General features: G+C 33.2%; 2 protein-coding genes and 1 long non-coding RNA gene across 3 annotated transcripts; 2 read left to right on the top strand and 1 right to left on the bottom strand.

Annotated features, from left to right (window-relative positions):
- Nucleotides 1–239: 239 nt before the first annotated feature.
- On the top strand, nt 240–1487 carry LOC133693304 (NAD(P)H-quinone oxidoreductase subunit M, chloroplastic). Its single transcript, XM_062114493.1, has 2 exons — nt 240–674; nt 1234–1487. Exons 1-2 carry the CDS (start codon nt 240–242, stop codon nt 1408–1410), a joined length of 612 nt encoding a protein of 203 aa, XP_061970477.1. The 3' UTR covers nt 1411–1487.
- Nucleotides 1488–8267: 6780 nt separating this feature from the next.
- LOC133693333 (uncharacterized) lies at nt 8268–10315 on the bottom strand. Its single transcript, XR_009842111.1, has 2 exons — nt 9799–10315; nt 8268–9559 (listed from the first exon to the last, which is right to left on the bottom strand). It is a non-coding gene; the product is annotated as an uncharacterized LOC133693333 (long non-coding RNA).
- Nucleotides 10316–10668: 353 nt separating this feature from the next.
- Nucleotides 10669–11532, top strand: LOC133693126 (probable calcium-binding protein CML44). The gene has a single exon (XM_062114261.1). The coding sequence runs from the start codon at nt 10817–10819 to the stop codon at nt 11300–11302; it is 486 nt and encodes a 161-aa protein (XP_061970245.1). The 5' UTR covers nt 10669–10816; the 3' UTR covers nt 11303–11532.
- Nucleotides 11533–13239: the final 1707 nt, after the last annotated feature.

Genomic DNA, 13239 nt, shown 5'->3' with positions numbered 1-13239 from the left:
AGTCTAGAAATAGAGGAAAATAAATAGAAATACAAGAGAGTGCTTGCTGCAGCTTAATTTGTGGCAGCCAATTTTCTGCTTTTCTTCACCACACAGACCTTGGTAGCTTCAATAAAATAAGTCCTATCTTATCCATAAAATAAATGGACTGGAAAGCAATTCTCAGAGAAGCTAGCAAACAAAGAGCTCATTGAGTTCGATTACTACTACCGAATGCAATAGTGGCATTGGATTTAGCAATGGCAGCATCTTCCTCTTACATGGCTTGTGCAAAGTTCTCCATGCTGGGCTGGCTTGGAGGCAGAAGAGAACTGAAAATGAGACAAGTAATCTCCGTTTCACCTCAGGAGCAAGCTGAAGTCCAAGAATCACAAGAAGTGAATGCGCAAGAAGAAGAGAAAGTGAAGCAACCAGTACAACCAAGACCAGTGGAACCACAAGTGAACGTAAAGAGCAAGAACATGGGCAGGGAATATGGAGGGCAGTGGCTCAGTAGCGTCACACGGCACGTGAGGATCTATGCTGCTTACATTGACCCCGAAACCTGTGAGTTCGATCAAACTCAGACGGATAAGCTCACCCTTATCCTCGATCCTACAGATGAGTTCGTTTGGACGGATGAGACTTGCTACAAGGTTTACTCCTACTTCCAAGAGCTTGTGGATCACTACGAGGTAATTCTGTCAACTAATCAAAAAACAGTTGTTTTTTTATAATATTTTTAATTCAAAATACGTTAAAGTAATATTTTTATCATTTTAAAAGCATATTCACACTGCAATACCAAACACCAAACGGGACTTAATCAAAGAGGATGCCAATCCAAAGTGGTACCTCTAGTGATATAACAATCTCTCTCTCTCTTTATCATCCCAACCGCATCAAAAAGCCATCCCAGACACCAGCAAGTTCAAACTTCTTTTCGGCTTCAACTTGAGGACTGAAATCACCTTATTTCACCTTGCAAATCATCTGTGCCAACTGCTAACGGGCCTCTAGTCCACGGGATTAACATGATCTCCAGCCAACAGCACCAATACCTCTGAAGCATACTCATTGCATTTTGTTTTTTTACCACAAGCAACTCTTAAGCAAAGGATACTACGGAACATAGGAACTACCCACCATCTATATCAATCTTAAAGGAAAATACGTTCTGTAAAGTTCAGTCTAGGGTGATCTTGTGGAACCCTGTTATGCCTTGCTGAACACTAACGAATGATGTGGAAACAGGGTGCCCCATTGACAGAATACACACTGCGGCTGATTGGTTCAGATATAGAACACTACATAAGGAAGCTGCTATATGATGGAGAAATCAAATACAACATGAATGCAAGGGTGTTGAATTTCAGCATGGGGAAACCACGCATTCTATTTAACAACGATGGTCAGCTGCAGGATGTATAATCACAAGATACAGATAGGGTGGCCAGACAAATGTATGAAGTTGTGACTTGGTATGTTTGAATACAGTTTCTTCCTCATGGCTTATCTCCACGAGCTAATCATGCATAAATGCTGAGAGGATAGTAACGAAGAGAGTTGCACAAACTCAAATGCAGATGTCATGCATTTGTAGACTGTGAAAAACATTGCTGATGATAACATCACCTGCATGATGATCAACATAAGATTTGCCAATAGCTTTAGTTTCAAATCTTCTAGACCCACTCCACAAGTCTACATCTGCCAAAGATCACCATACTCCCTTTCGTTATAAGGCTTTTCAAGAATTTTTATTAGTTCCTCTCTAAATTTACCAGAAACTCCATTGTCCCTCCAATCCTCATCCCTCATTTGCCAATCATAAATAGAACATGGAAAGCATATTAATTTCAGCTGTTAGAATTGTGATAACATGAATAATTTTATAGCAGACAAAATGATACATAAAGAAAAGAAAGGATTGGAGCAGGAAAAGATGCATTACCTCTAAAATGCATCTTTTGAAATCACAAATGGAGTATCATTTCCATCAAAAAATTGAGTGGTGTCCGTGACAATCACCTCAGAATCAGATGAACTCTGTTCACCCTCTTCATATAAAACTCCTTTTCCACTTTTGAGGGGCAAATACCACATACCCACCATCTTTTTTACAAGAATTCAAAAACAATTGGTTACTATGATCCACTATATCCAGATTCATCTCACATTTGTGTTTGCAATTTGTTGAACTAGGAGCTTGTGGCTAGGCTTTTTACTTGCATGCCCGTTAGCTCCACATGGAACTGCATTCAAGGACTGCCTTTTGAATTCCCTTTCAACAGCCGAATTCCCCCTTGGCTGAAAGACCCTTCATTTTTCTTTGAGTTTCCATCCTACAATTCTCCATATCCAAATGCATCTTGCGTTTGCGCTTGCAAATATTCAAACCAATAGCTTCTTGACTATGCCATTTCCTTGCATGTACATAGTTTCCTTTCTCGCCTTGCTTGTAACTGCCGAAACCTTTCTTTCTGTGGATGGAACAACCCCTGATTTTCTTTGATTTTCTGTTCTATGATTCACCATCGTCAATTTCACCTTGTGTTTGTGCTTGGAATTAGTCAAACCAAGAACTCCCGGACGTCAATGGCCTTTTACGTGCACATTCAATTGCTCTAGAAGAGGTATGATCCACAGTTTCCACGTTCAAATTGCTTTCAACTGCCGAAACCTTTTTTTCTTTGGATGGGACATCCCTCAATACTGTTTGGGCCATATCCAATTTCATCTCGTGTTTGCGCTTGCAATTAGTAGCGCCAAGAGCTCGTAGACTAGGCCTTGCAAGCACGTCCATCTGCTCTGCACGAAATAGGATTCACATATTCCTTTTTCATCTTGCTTTCACCACTGAAACCTTCCTTTCCCTTGCTGGAACATCCCCCAATTTTCTCGGAGCTTCCATTCTCTCACTTAGCGGATCAATCTTCAACAATTTCCCAGTTCCTGTGTTCTTGCTCTTTGGACAGTCTCTCTCAGCGTCTGGTTTCTCAATGTGACACCGATCATATGCCCCATCTTGTGAAGCAGAACTAACAGTTATTGATATCTCATTCATCAATGAAATCTCAAGAACACATGATTTCACATCCTGTCCATAATTATCCCAGAACATCTTATAGTCAGGATCCTCATCATTATCAGCACCATCACCTAGAAACCCATCATCTGCGCTATTACCATCATCCCCTGCTTCTTCACCAACAATGCCATTATTGAGATGCCCATCATCAACAATATCATTATCTCCAACCCTAGCATTATCTCTACCAACATCAACTTTCCCAAGACTAGCAAAACCATCAGCCAGAGAAAAAGGAGTAGCAACACCATCAATGGACCTGGTATCCAAATCAACACCATCCACAGCCCCATTACCACCAATATTATTCTCTACAAGTTCATTAACAAGGTCAACATTGACATCACCTTTATCAGTTAACCTATCACCATTTCTTTTCTTGGATAAAGAAGTCTTAATATCCACACAAGCATCACAATCACTATCAACATACAGCCCTTCATCTAAATCCTTTAAAAACTTCTTGCTATGTTCGTCAACCTCAATGTTGTCATCATCATCAAGTATAATATAGCTACTACTCTTGGGTGCATTTGTTGGAGACTCAATACATTTACCACCGCTGTATCTTTGTTGGGATGAAGAAGAGTTGAAGTCAAGACAAGCATCAATATCAACAAAAAGACCTCTAACTAAATCATCATAAAACTTCATGTAATCTTCACAATGAAAATGGCTGTCAGGGCCATCCTTTTGAATACAAACACTTTCATGGCTACTCTTCAGAGCCATAATGTCTTTACAAATGTTGCTTTTTCCATTCAAATTGGCCTTGAAACTTTGAGTGCCAATATTCCTTCTCCTCAACCTCCGATTCAACCTCTCATCATGCATGCAATCAAACCCTTTAACAACTGGAACTACTCCCAACCCTTTTCTTTTAATAGATCCCATTAACCCCCCCACACCAAAAAAATAATAATTTCTTTGCTAGATACATACATACATATATATATATATATATATATATATATATATATATATATATATATCAACTTATTAAACCCACTTGTTTTCATGAAAAAGACGAGCATCAAAAAACACAACCAGTTGGCCAATAAAAACAAACAAGAAATCCCAGTTTTTCACATAAAAAAATTTTAATAAATAAGAAGAAACTAATAAACCTTAATTAATCCAAGAGGAACAGTAACAAAACACACCGTTTACAAAGGAAAAATTGTCTAAACTTCAGGGAAGAAAAAAAAACCTTAAATATAACAAGCATGTAGACTTCTAGTCAAAGAAAATACAAAGGTTTTCGTCTTCACAAACAGAAAAATATCTTCCTTTACTCTCTTGCTTTCCTGTAAACCACACAAAAACATCGTAATTACAGAAGGGGAAGAAGAGTCACATGTCTTCATCATGTGTCCTCTTAACCTTTTTCTTGTTGCTGTAGACAAAACTCCATGGGCATGGTGATGTGCATTCACTTCTTTATTCAAGTGGCTTTCTTAATGAATGGCATGCCTCAATGGTTATTGCATGTGTTTTGATCATGCCCTTTCAGAACGTCAGTAGAAATACTTAATTAGAATCCATATTATGTTGCTATATAAAAAAAAGACCCTGGAATATCCTCACCTCTTTGGCGGATATTTGTGTTAAGATTATATGCTTCTGGTTTGCATGAAAAACGTTGGTTAATGAGGAGGATTTCCTTAAGCTTTGTTGATTATTTGTTTTATTAATTTCTAACTTTGAAAGTAGTATAAATCGAAGAACAATTAAGATCCACTCAGTTTTTATGTGTCTGTTTAGGTGATGGATACATGGCTTGCTTATGCACCAGTGAAGAACGACCCTGAGGATGCTGCCAAGGTAAAACAATAAAAAAAGATTGTTGGTCATCATAAATTGTTCCTGTTCTCAATTTTGTGCTACTTAAAATAGGCTACTGAAGTTCCAAATGTGCTTAAAAGAGGTTATTGCCGGCCTTCCGACTTCAGAGTCCATTCTGGGGATTGTGTACATCATTTGCCTACTTTATTTTTCTGTAGACAACTTTTAGCTGCCCAGTTTGGTGGTGGCATTAGGTTTGATTAAATTGTACTGCCTTAGTGCTTGGGAAGTGAGCTCAAAGATTCAACTCAGATTCTTGAGCATTAGTTTTTTTCATTTGTGGCCTTCGTACGTGATACCTAATTCTACTCAGTCTCACACCACCTATTCCAACTTGACTTCAAGCCAGAAGGTAAATTCTTGAGTGGTTCTGTACTGTAAATTTGCTGGACGTTGCCTTGATTGATATAGCTGACATATATACATATGCATACTGTCTTTGAGATGCCTTCAGTTAGCTACTTGATTGCACCTATTCTCCGGCTTGGCTTACAGTTAAGAGCCAGATATAGATACTCATCTCTCCTGCTATTTTCTATTATTGCAAATCCTCTATCCAAACATGCAGACACATTATGAGGTCTTCAATGGGCAAGAGGTGGAAGTGTGGCCTCGTATAGTATGGATGCCAAAATGGGGGCTGACATTTGCCGAAATTAGAAGTAAAGTTAGTGGAAGTTGCTCCATTACTCAAAGATCTACCATGGCTAGTAAGGGTCGGAATATCTTTGTTAAAGATCTCTCCTTGGATGGAGCTCTTGTGATTGACTCTATCGATGAAGCAGGGGTATGTTCACGGGTAAATGGGATGGTATAAAAGACTGCAAAATCCACACATTGACCCATAAATCATCTAAATTGTTGCTCTTTTCACCTTTCATTTCTTGAAAATAAGAAAAAAGAAGCTCCTACAATGCTTGACTGGTGCGCAAACAATCACACTAAATATTGGGGTGCGGCAAAGACTGAGCATCTACAAAGATACTTCAGTACCTGAGGAAATACGGACCAGAGGCTTCAGAATAAAAAAGATTGAGCATCTAGAAAAGGCATTACAGTGAGCCTGGCGAGTTCGAATTGGAGGCTTGAAGAGGGTTAACTTAATACAGAAGGACGAGCCTCTTCAAGTTATTTCACTGATGCTCGTAAATTAATATTCAACCCAGAAATAAGTTTTGGCCGGAAATAGTTTTTAATGGATACGAATGAGGTGATGTGATGTGAGCTTTCAGAATTTTGGAGTTATTTTAAGGTGTTCATACACTTTTAATGTTTTTTTTAGCTTTAAGAAAAATTTAATGGTTAAATAAAAATTCAATGTATATATTTAATCAAATAAATGAAAAATTATATATATAAATTTATATTTAAAAAAATTGCTTGCACTACCTAAAAACTAAATAAAAAAACCGAGAGATGAACACTGCATCACAGGAGCCATTCAATTTTTTTATTTAAATATATGTCAATAATTTTTTTTATAAAGAAAACTAAGAATTTAAATTCCATCAAAATAAAATAATTTATTGGTGTAATTCCTTCGTTTCTTATTAATCTAATTTCCTCCACAAAAATATAGCTTTATTGTGCCATGTGTTTTATTTGATAAAAGTAATTAGAATAAATATCAAAACAATTATGGACGATCTAAAATAAAGATAAAAAAGTATTTTCCAAATCAAAACCTCTTTATCTTATTAATGCACTTCCATTTTTATTTTTATTTTATTTGGTTTCTTAACATGAATATTTAGTTGTTTTAAAGAAAAGTTTATCAAAATTATAAAAAAAAATTATAATAAAAAAATAATGTTTTGATAATATTGACGCGAATGTATTAAAAAAACATAATATATATATAGCTCACACAATGTTGCGATAAAATTTTTAAAATTAATTTTTTTATTTAATTATTATATGATAAAAATAAACATGTAGAAAAAATCAACGAATAAACTTTTTTAAAAAAAGAACTAAAAACTATCATGAATGGTTGTACAAAAAAATTTATAATATTATTCAAGAACCAAGTAAAAGTAAGATGGGGTTAATTAAAATAAAATATTTAATATATTTTAAATTAATTTTTTTTAATTTTTTTTAATTAAAATAGAAAAAAAAACATAAAGGCCGGGAAAAAGTGGTGAGGTGCCTTAGTTTGTATGGGCCAACATGCCTAACCCATAACAAAGAACGCTAGAATTGCATGGGCAAACATGCTTGCTTGACCAATTTTTATTTTTTTAAATAGGTGAACATCCATCTAATTTGTTTTTAATAAAACTAGTTTTTTATTTTTTTAAATAGGTGAACATCCATCTAATTTGTTTTTAATAAAACTAGTCTTCAACAATGAAACTCTGAAGACAGAACAAAACCAGAGATTACTGAAAAGTCGAGTCCCAACCTCTTCGATTAAAAAAAAACACATCTTCAAATCTTTTTTCACCTAAAATAAATAAATAAACAACCCATATATATATATATATATATATATATATATATATATATATATATATATATATATATATATATATATATATAACCTCTAATAAACTTTTAATTGGTCAAAAAACTAAAAATCTTTCTAAATAAAAAAAATCTTGGATTCTCAATTTACTTTTTTTTAACAAAATAAAAAATAAAAAATACGTCAACAGAACTCCTCTAGTAAAATATAACATGTTTACACCAAAATTAATGATTTTTATTGTTGGGATGTGGCCAACCGATAATCTTATCTCTTCTTTTCTGTTAGCCAATGATTTTTTATTTTTAGAGTTAAAGATGAATAAAATAATTTGAATAAAAAACTAAAAATCTTGGATAAACTTTTAATTGGTCAAAAAACTAAAAATCTTTCTAAATAAAAAAAATCTTGGATTCTCAATTTACTTTTTTTTTAGCAAAATAAAAAATACGTCAACAGAACTCCTCTAGTAAAATATAACATGTTTACACCAAAATTAATGATTTTTATTGTTGGGATGTGGCCAACTGATAATCTTATCTCTTCTTCTTTGTTAGCCAATGATTTTTTTTTTAGAGTTAAAGATGAATAAAATAATTTGAATAAAAAACTAAAACATTATAACTAAAAAGATTACAATAGAAGTCAATGAAGAGTATTTGGACAAAAGTATACCTTTCATGCAAATTTTAGAAAAGACATGCTTTTTTTTTATTTTAAATTTGATTATTTTTCTTTTAATTTTATCGTTGTGCTACAAATTCAAACTTCACCTTGTTAAATTAGCTTCTAACCAAGTTCAAAAACCTAATAGAAACCTTTAATCCTTTAAATATGCAAGTAGAAGAAACCATCAACTCAAAAAACACCATAAACAACAGGTGTAATCCAAAACATTAATAATGATAAAAGAAAAAGAAAAAGATCTATAAGTTGGATAATTAACTGGTCAATCACACTACAGTAAGGTTAAGCAAGAAACACAAACAACCTATAAACTAAATGAAAAAACAAGGATCTTTCCAAGAAAAAAATTTAACAAAACCATTTAATTTCAGTTCATATGCAGAGAATACTTGAAACCTACGTTAGTGCAACAATTTATCATCACAATCACTTAAAAAACCCCAAACCTAAATCCACTCCAAAATTACAAGAGCTAAAACTATGTTTTTTTTCTTGAAAAGTGGTTTCCGAAAATCATTTTCCAAACTTTTATATGTTTGTTTGCTATTAGAAAAATTGGTTAACGAAAAACACTTTCCAGTTAAAGAAATATTTTGCTTGATTTTCAAGAAAGTGTTTTCCTGAAAAATTTAGGTGAAAAACACTTTTTGGAAGTTGTGAAAAATTTAGAAATGTCATATTATTTATTGATTATATCAAATTTGATCCTCAAACTTTTGATTGCTATATATATTTTGTTTTGAATATTTATTTTTAAATTTCATCTCTTAAAATTTAATTTTTATATTAACTTTGGTCTTCATTTTTATAATTGTTATTTGCTTTTCCCTTATCATTTTTTTATTGAAATTTTTTATTTATCAAATTTGATCCTCATTCTTTTGATTGTTACTTATTTTATTTGAAATAATTTATGAAATGTTAATTATTATTATTTTAATTTTTTCATCTTTTAATTTTTTTAATTTTTTAAATTTGATCTCTATTATTTTGATTATTATTTATTTTATTTGAGATAATTTATAAAATTATATTTTTTTTTATTTCGTTCTCATTCAATTTTATAATTTATAAGATTTGTTCTTCATTATTTTAATAAACTTGAAAAAAATAAAACATTAATAAGTTATTTTCCAGCTTATTTTCCATGATATACCCAAATACTGGAAAATATTTTTCAATTTATTTTTCATTATACTACAAAACATCAGAAAATAATTCACTTTTCTAGAATTTATTTTTTTAAAAAAACTACTTTTCAGTAAATAAACAGGACCTAAAAAGAAATGAAATCTATGGAAAACTCACCAAGATGTTGAAGTAGAGATGATGTAGAAGAAAATTACGTCAACCAAAAGCTTGATTTCTTCGATCGGTGCTTGTTACGCCATGGTTTTTGAAAACTACTAGCAGCTTTGAGAGCAGATTTGGAGCAAATTATGCCAACCAAGCTTGCTACGTTGTCTCTGTTCTTGGACAATAAGCAGCTGTGTGCAAGATTCAGAGGAGATCAGTCGGGTTAAAATATCTTACACCAAAAGAAGAATAGTCACTTGTTAATGGTTTATTGAGATCTAAAACACCCCAGACAAAGTTTAAGAAGATAGTAGCTTCAGTAATATATCCATGGTGGTTTCTTTTCCAAACAATAGCTGATACAAAAAGAGAGAGTAAAGGAACCAAGAATGATCAGATTCAAATCTAGAAGCAAAGGAAAAGGGCTTACAGTAGAATAGCAGCTGGTTCTACTGTAAGACACAATTTTTGTTTCTGCCATTCCCTTTCCCTCTCTAAAGTCTTGCTCAACTCAACTGAAACTGATGCGGGTATCCAAAGACAAGGAGATGGTGGCTGGAAGGCCGCCGACGTTGGTGAGGCTATTTAAGTTTCAGTTTAGAAGTGTAATGGTTTTTTTTTAATACTTTAAACAATATTAAAATGATTTAAAAATAAAAAAAATGATTTCAAAAATACACAGTGTCTAACATAGTATCAATATTTCATCAAACGGTGAAAGATGAGGGGCGGCTGCAGCAATATTTTCCAGGAAGAGGTAGGGTTTGTTTCTTTCTCAAGGGAGGTGGTATTTATATTTCAAATGAAAACATAAAAACGTTATTAAAATCATGATTTTACTGAGTTAAATATATAATTTTAATTTTATTTTATTAGTTTTTGAGTTTTTAAAACGATTTTACATAATAAATATATATACACTGACATGTAAAATCAATACTCTCAATTTTAACAACATTGCACAGTGTCTAAAAAAAACAGATTTCCATGGACGGACGATAGAGAAAGGGACAAAATGTAGTTTTGGTCTGTGATTAGTAAATGGAAAAATTAAATGGACCGTTTTAAATTAAACCTCGTGTGTCGAGGCCAAATGGAAGTGGCTAGAGACTTCAACTATGGAAGCGAGAGTTCTGGAAAAATCAACCCACGAGGCCCACAAAACTCGAGACTTGGCATTTATCACGACTCGTATGAAGCTTCTTGCAAGTTTCCTCGACCATTATTTCACCAGAAAAAATTTGCTTTCGGATTTGCACTGTTCGTGTTTTTCCCCTGTAAAGAAGTCCATGGGGCCTCTATATATATATATAGACACACACACACACACACAATCTCTCCTGTCTTAACGTTAGGTCAACAATACGTGCAGGCTAGTATGTTGGCAGAATAAAAATAGCATCTCATCTTCTCTTGTGTTGTTCGGTGATTCTTGAGTTGGGTGCATCATGTGTCTCCTTAAAACAAATGACTTGCACCGGATTTTCCAAGAACTTGACAGAAATTGTGATGGTCTCTTGAGTGCAGTGGAGCTCAATTGGCTTCTTGAAAGCATCGGAGGAGTCCATTTTAGCCTGGAGGAGCTTGAGTCTTCGGTGGGGAAGTCATGCCTCAACTTTGATGAGTTCTTGTTATTCTACGACTCCATAACAAAGCAAAGCGGTGGCGGAAACAGCGAGGCAGTAGTAGCAGATGATCAGGAGGGCTGCAACAGGGAGGACTGTGACCTTGTTAAGGCATTTCAGGTGTTTGATTCTAACGGCGACGGATTCATTTCTATCGAGGAGCTTCAAAGCATGCTGTCACGACTTGGATTATGGGATGAGACGACTGGCAAGGATTGTAGAAGTATGATTTGTAGATATGATACGAACTTAGATGGGGTTCTTGATTTCGAGGAATTCAAGAAGATGATGCTTCATACCAGTTCTTAATTAATTAATCATTTTTGGGGCAGTCTAGGACCCTAGAGGGTTGGATTTTTACCTTAGGTTTGAATTTTTGATGGTCGGCCTCTCAGACCTCACTGGCCGTCGATCTTGTAGGCTTTTAATGCTATATATATGTGTATCGCTTTCATACTTGTTGAATGTAGTTGTTATGGTACATCTATGTATGTACAGCAGAATTTTCAGGGAGTTATATCATAACTGATTTCCGGTTACCGCACTTTGTCGTTTAATGTAGGATTTTAGTTTTTTTTTTTTTTTTTTTGGGAAAAATAGATATATTTTAATTATTTTTTTATATTTTGTATTGTTATACTTTTGTAGGTTTTTTCCTATTTAAAAATAATATTTTTCTTATTTTATTTTTTCTATTCGATATAATTAGTTTTTTCTAGTTTTTTCTATATAAAAGGTTGCAATAATCTCTTGATATGTAAAGACATGAATGCATAAAATTAAATATTTTGAAAATCTCTCGATGGTTATAGTGTTTTTGATCTTTAATATTTTTGATTTGTAACAAATCTTTCTATCCTTTGTTTTTGTTTATGTCAGTTGATATCAAAGTATAATAATTCCTAGTGGTTTTGATTGGAGGTCGTATAAGACTTGATTTAAAACTTAATGATTCTTGTAAACTCTTGTGTAAATATAGAGCCAAAGATAGTATAACTCAATGAAACCTTGTCCCCAGCCAACAAAACCAACCTAAAACACAACTTTTCATCCAATATTCGATCATATACCACCTCTCTTCCACTGGTACAACACCTTACACTACATCTACACTTCATTTCGGCCAGAAAAAACCACAAAGAACCACTACATGAGCCATTACCTCCACTATTTTCCCTCTCATATAGTTCACGGTATCAACAACACCAATAATAAAAGTAAGGGCAACTGAAAGCTAGATAACGTTTCCTTCAACCTCCTCATGTTATGTGATGTTTAAGACTGATACTAGTTGCTTGCATGGTAATAGAGAGAAGGGGAAGTGCTGAGAATGCATGAGGCAAGAAATACCTCTATCAATGGCATTCTATATGCTAGGTAATGGCTCTCGAGTTGGGTTGAGTAAAAAATAATATGTGTGTGTGTGTGTGTGTGTGTTACATTCAATCAACAATGTAATTTATTGTAGATAGGGTGTATTGAGGTGATACATCTTCTTCATGTACAACTAGTCCCCTTATATAGATTCTCGCAGACCAATAGATTTTTTAGCAACCATGATATTAAGTGGTGACTCTTTTAAAATCATGATTTTATGATTAACTCCAATACATCCCAAAAAACCTCTCGATCTAAAAGGCAGATCCGTCATTCGACGTCGTGTACGCCACGACAAAGGTTATAGAGAATGAAGAGATTGTTAGGTTATGATAAAGATGATTAAGGCGAGTATATGAATTGTTATTTTATATCTTTCATAAGGTAAGGTATTTGAAGTTACCCATCATTCTTGTAAAAGATATAATGTATTTACTGTTAAGTTTTATTACGGAGAATTATATGTGAATGTTGTGTTTTGCAAGAATTTAAGATTAATGCACGACTAGTTTTTTTGATAGAATCATAGTGTTATAACAAATGTAATAGTTAATTATATTTCATAACATGAATAAGATATAATTTTGATGTCATAAATAGAATATGGATGTGTTATTAATTATCTTGTAAAGGTGAAATATTTATTCAAGGGAAAGTTGTATATATTTTGTTTAATGCATTTTCTTTTAATTGATAATATATTTGAAAGATACTGCTAAAAGTGTTATTTATTCAATTAAGTGGCCTAAGGCCTAGATTTAAATATGAATTGTTTGTGAATAGGATTAGAACTCCCCATTGATTATTATACAGGTTATTAGGAGCAAAAAAAAATTGTTTAATGACTCGAAAAAAGAAAACTCTATCAA

The sequence above is a fragment of the Populus nigra genome, chromosome 5 (genome assembly GCF_951802175.1).
Source record: "Populus nigra chromosome 5, ddPopNigr1.1, whole genome shotgun sequence".
NCBI classification, from domain to species: Eukaryota; Viridiplantae; Streptophyta; class Magnoliopsida; order Malpighiales; family Salicaceae; genus Populus; species Populus nigra.
The sequence above is the reverse complement of the archived record's forward strand: the minus strand, read 5'-3'. Positions and strand labels throughout refer to the sequence as shown.

Coding starts and splice junctions, on each gene's coding strand:
- LOC133693304 (XM_062114493.1), top strand. CDS start 240: ATGGCAGCATCTTCCTCTTACATGGCTTGTGCAAAGTTCTCCATGCTG. Junction 675..1,233: donor AGCTTGTGGATCACTACGAG/GTAATTCTGTCA, acceptor ATGTGGAAACAG/GGTGCCCCATTGACAGAATA.
- LOC133693126 (XM_062114261.1), top strand. CDS start 10,817: ATGTGTCTCCTTAAAACAAATGACTTGCACCGGATTTTCCAAGAACTT.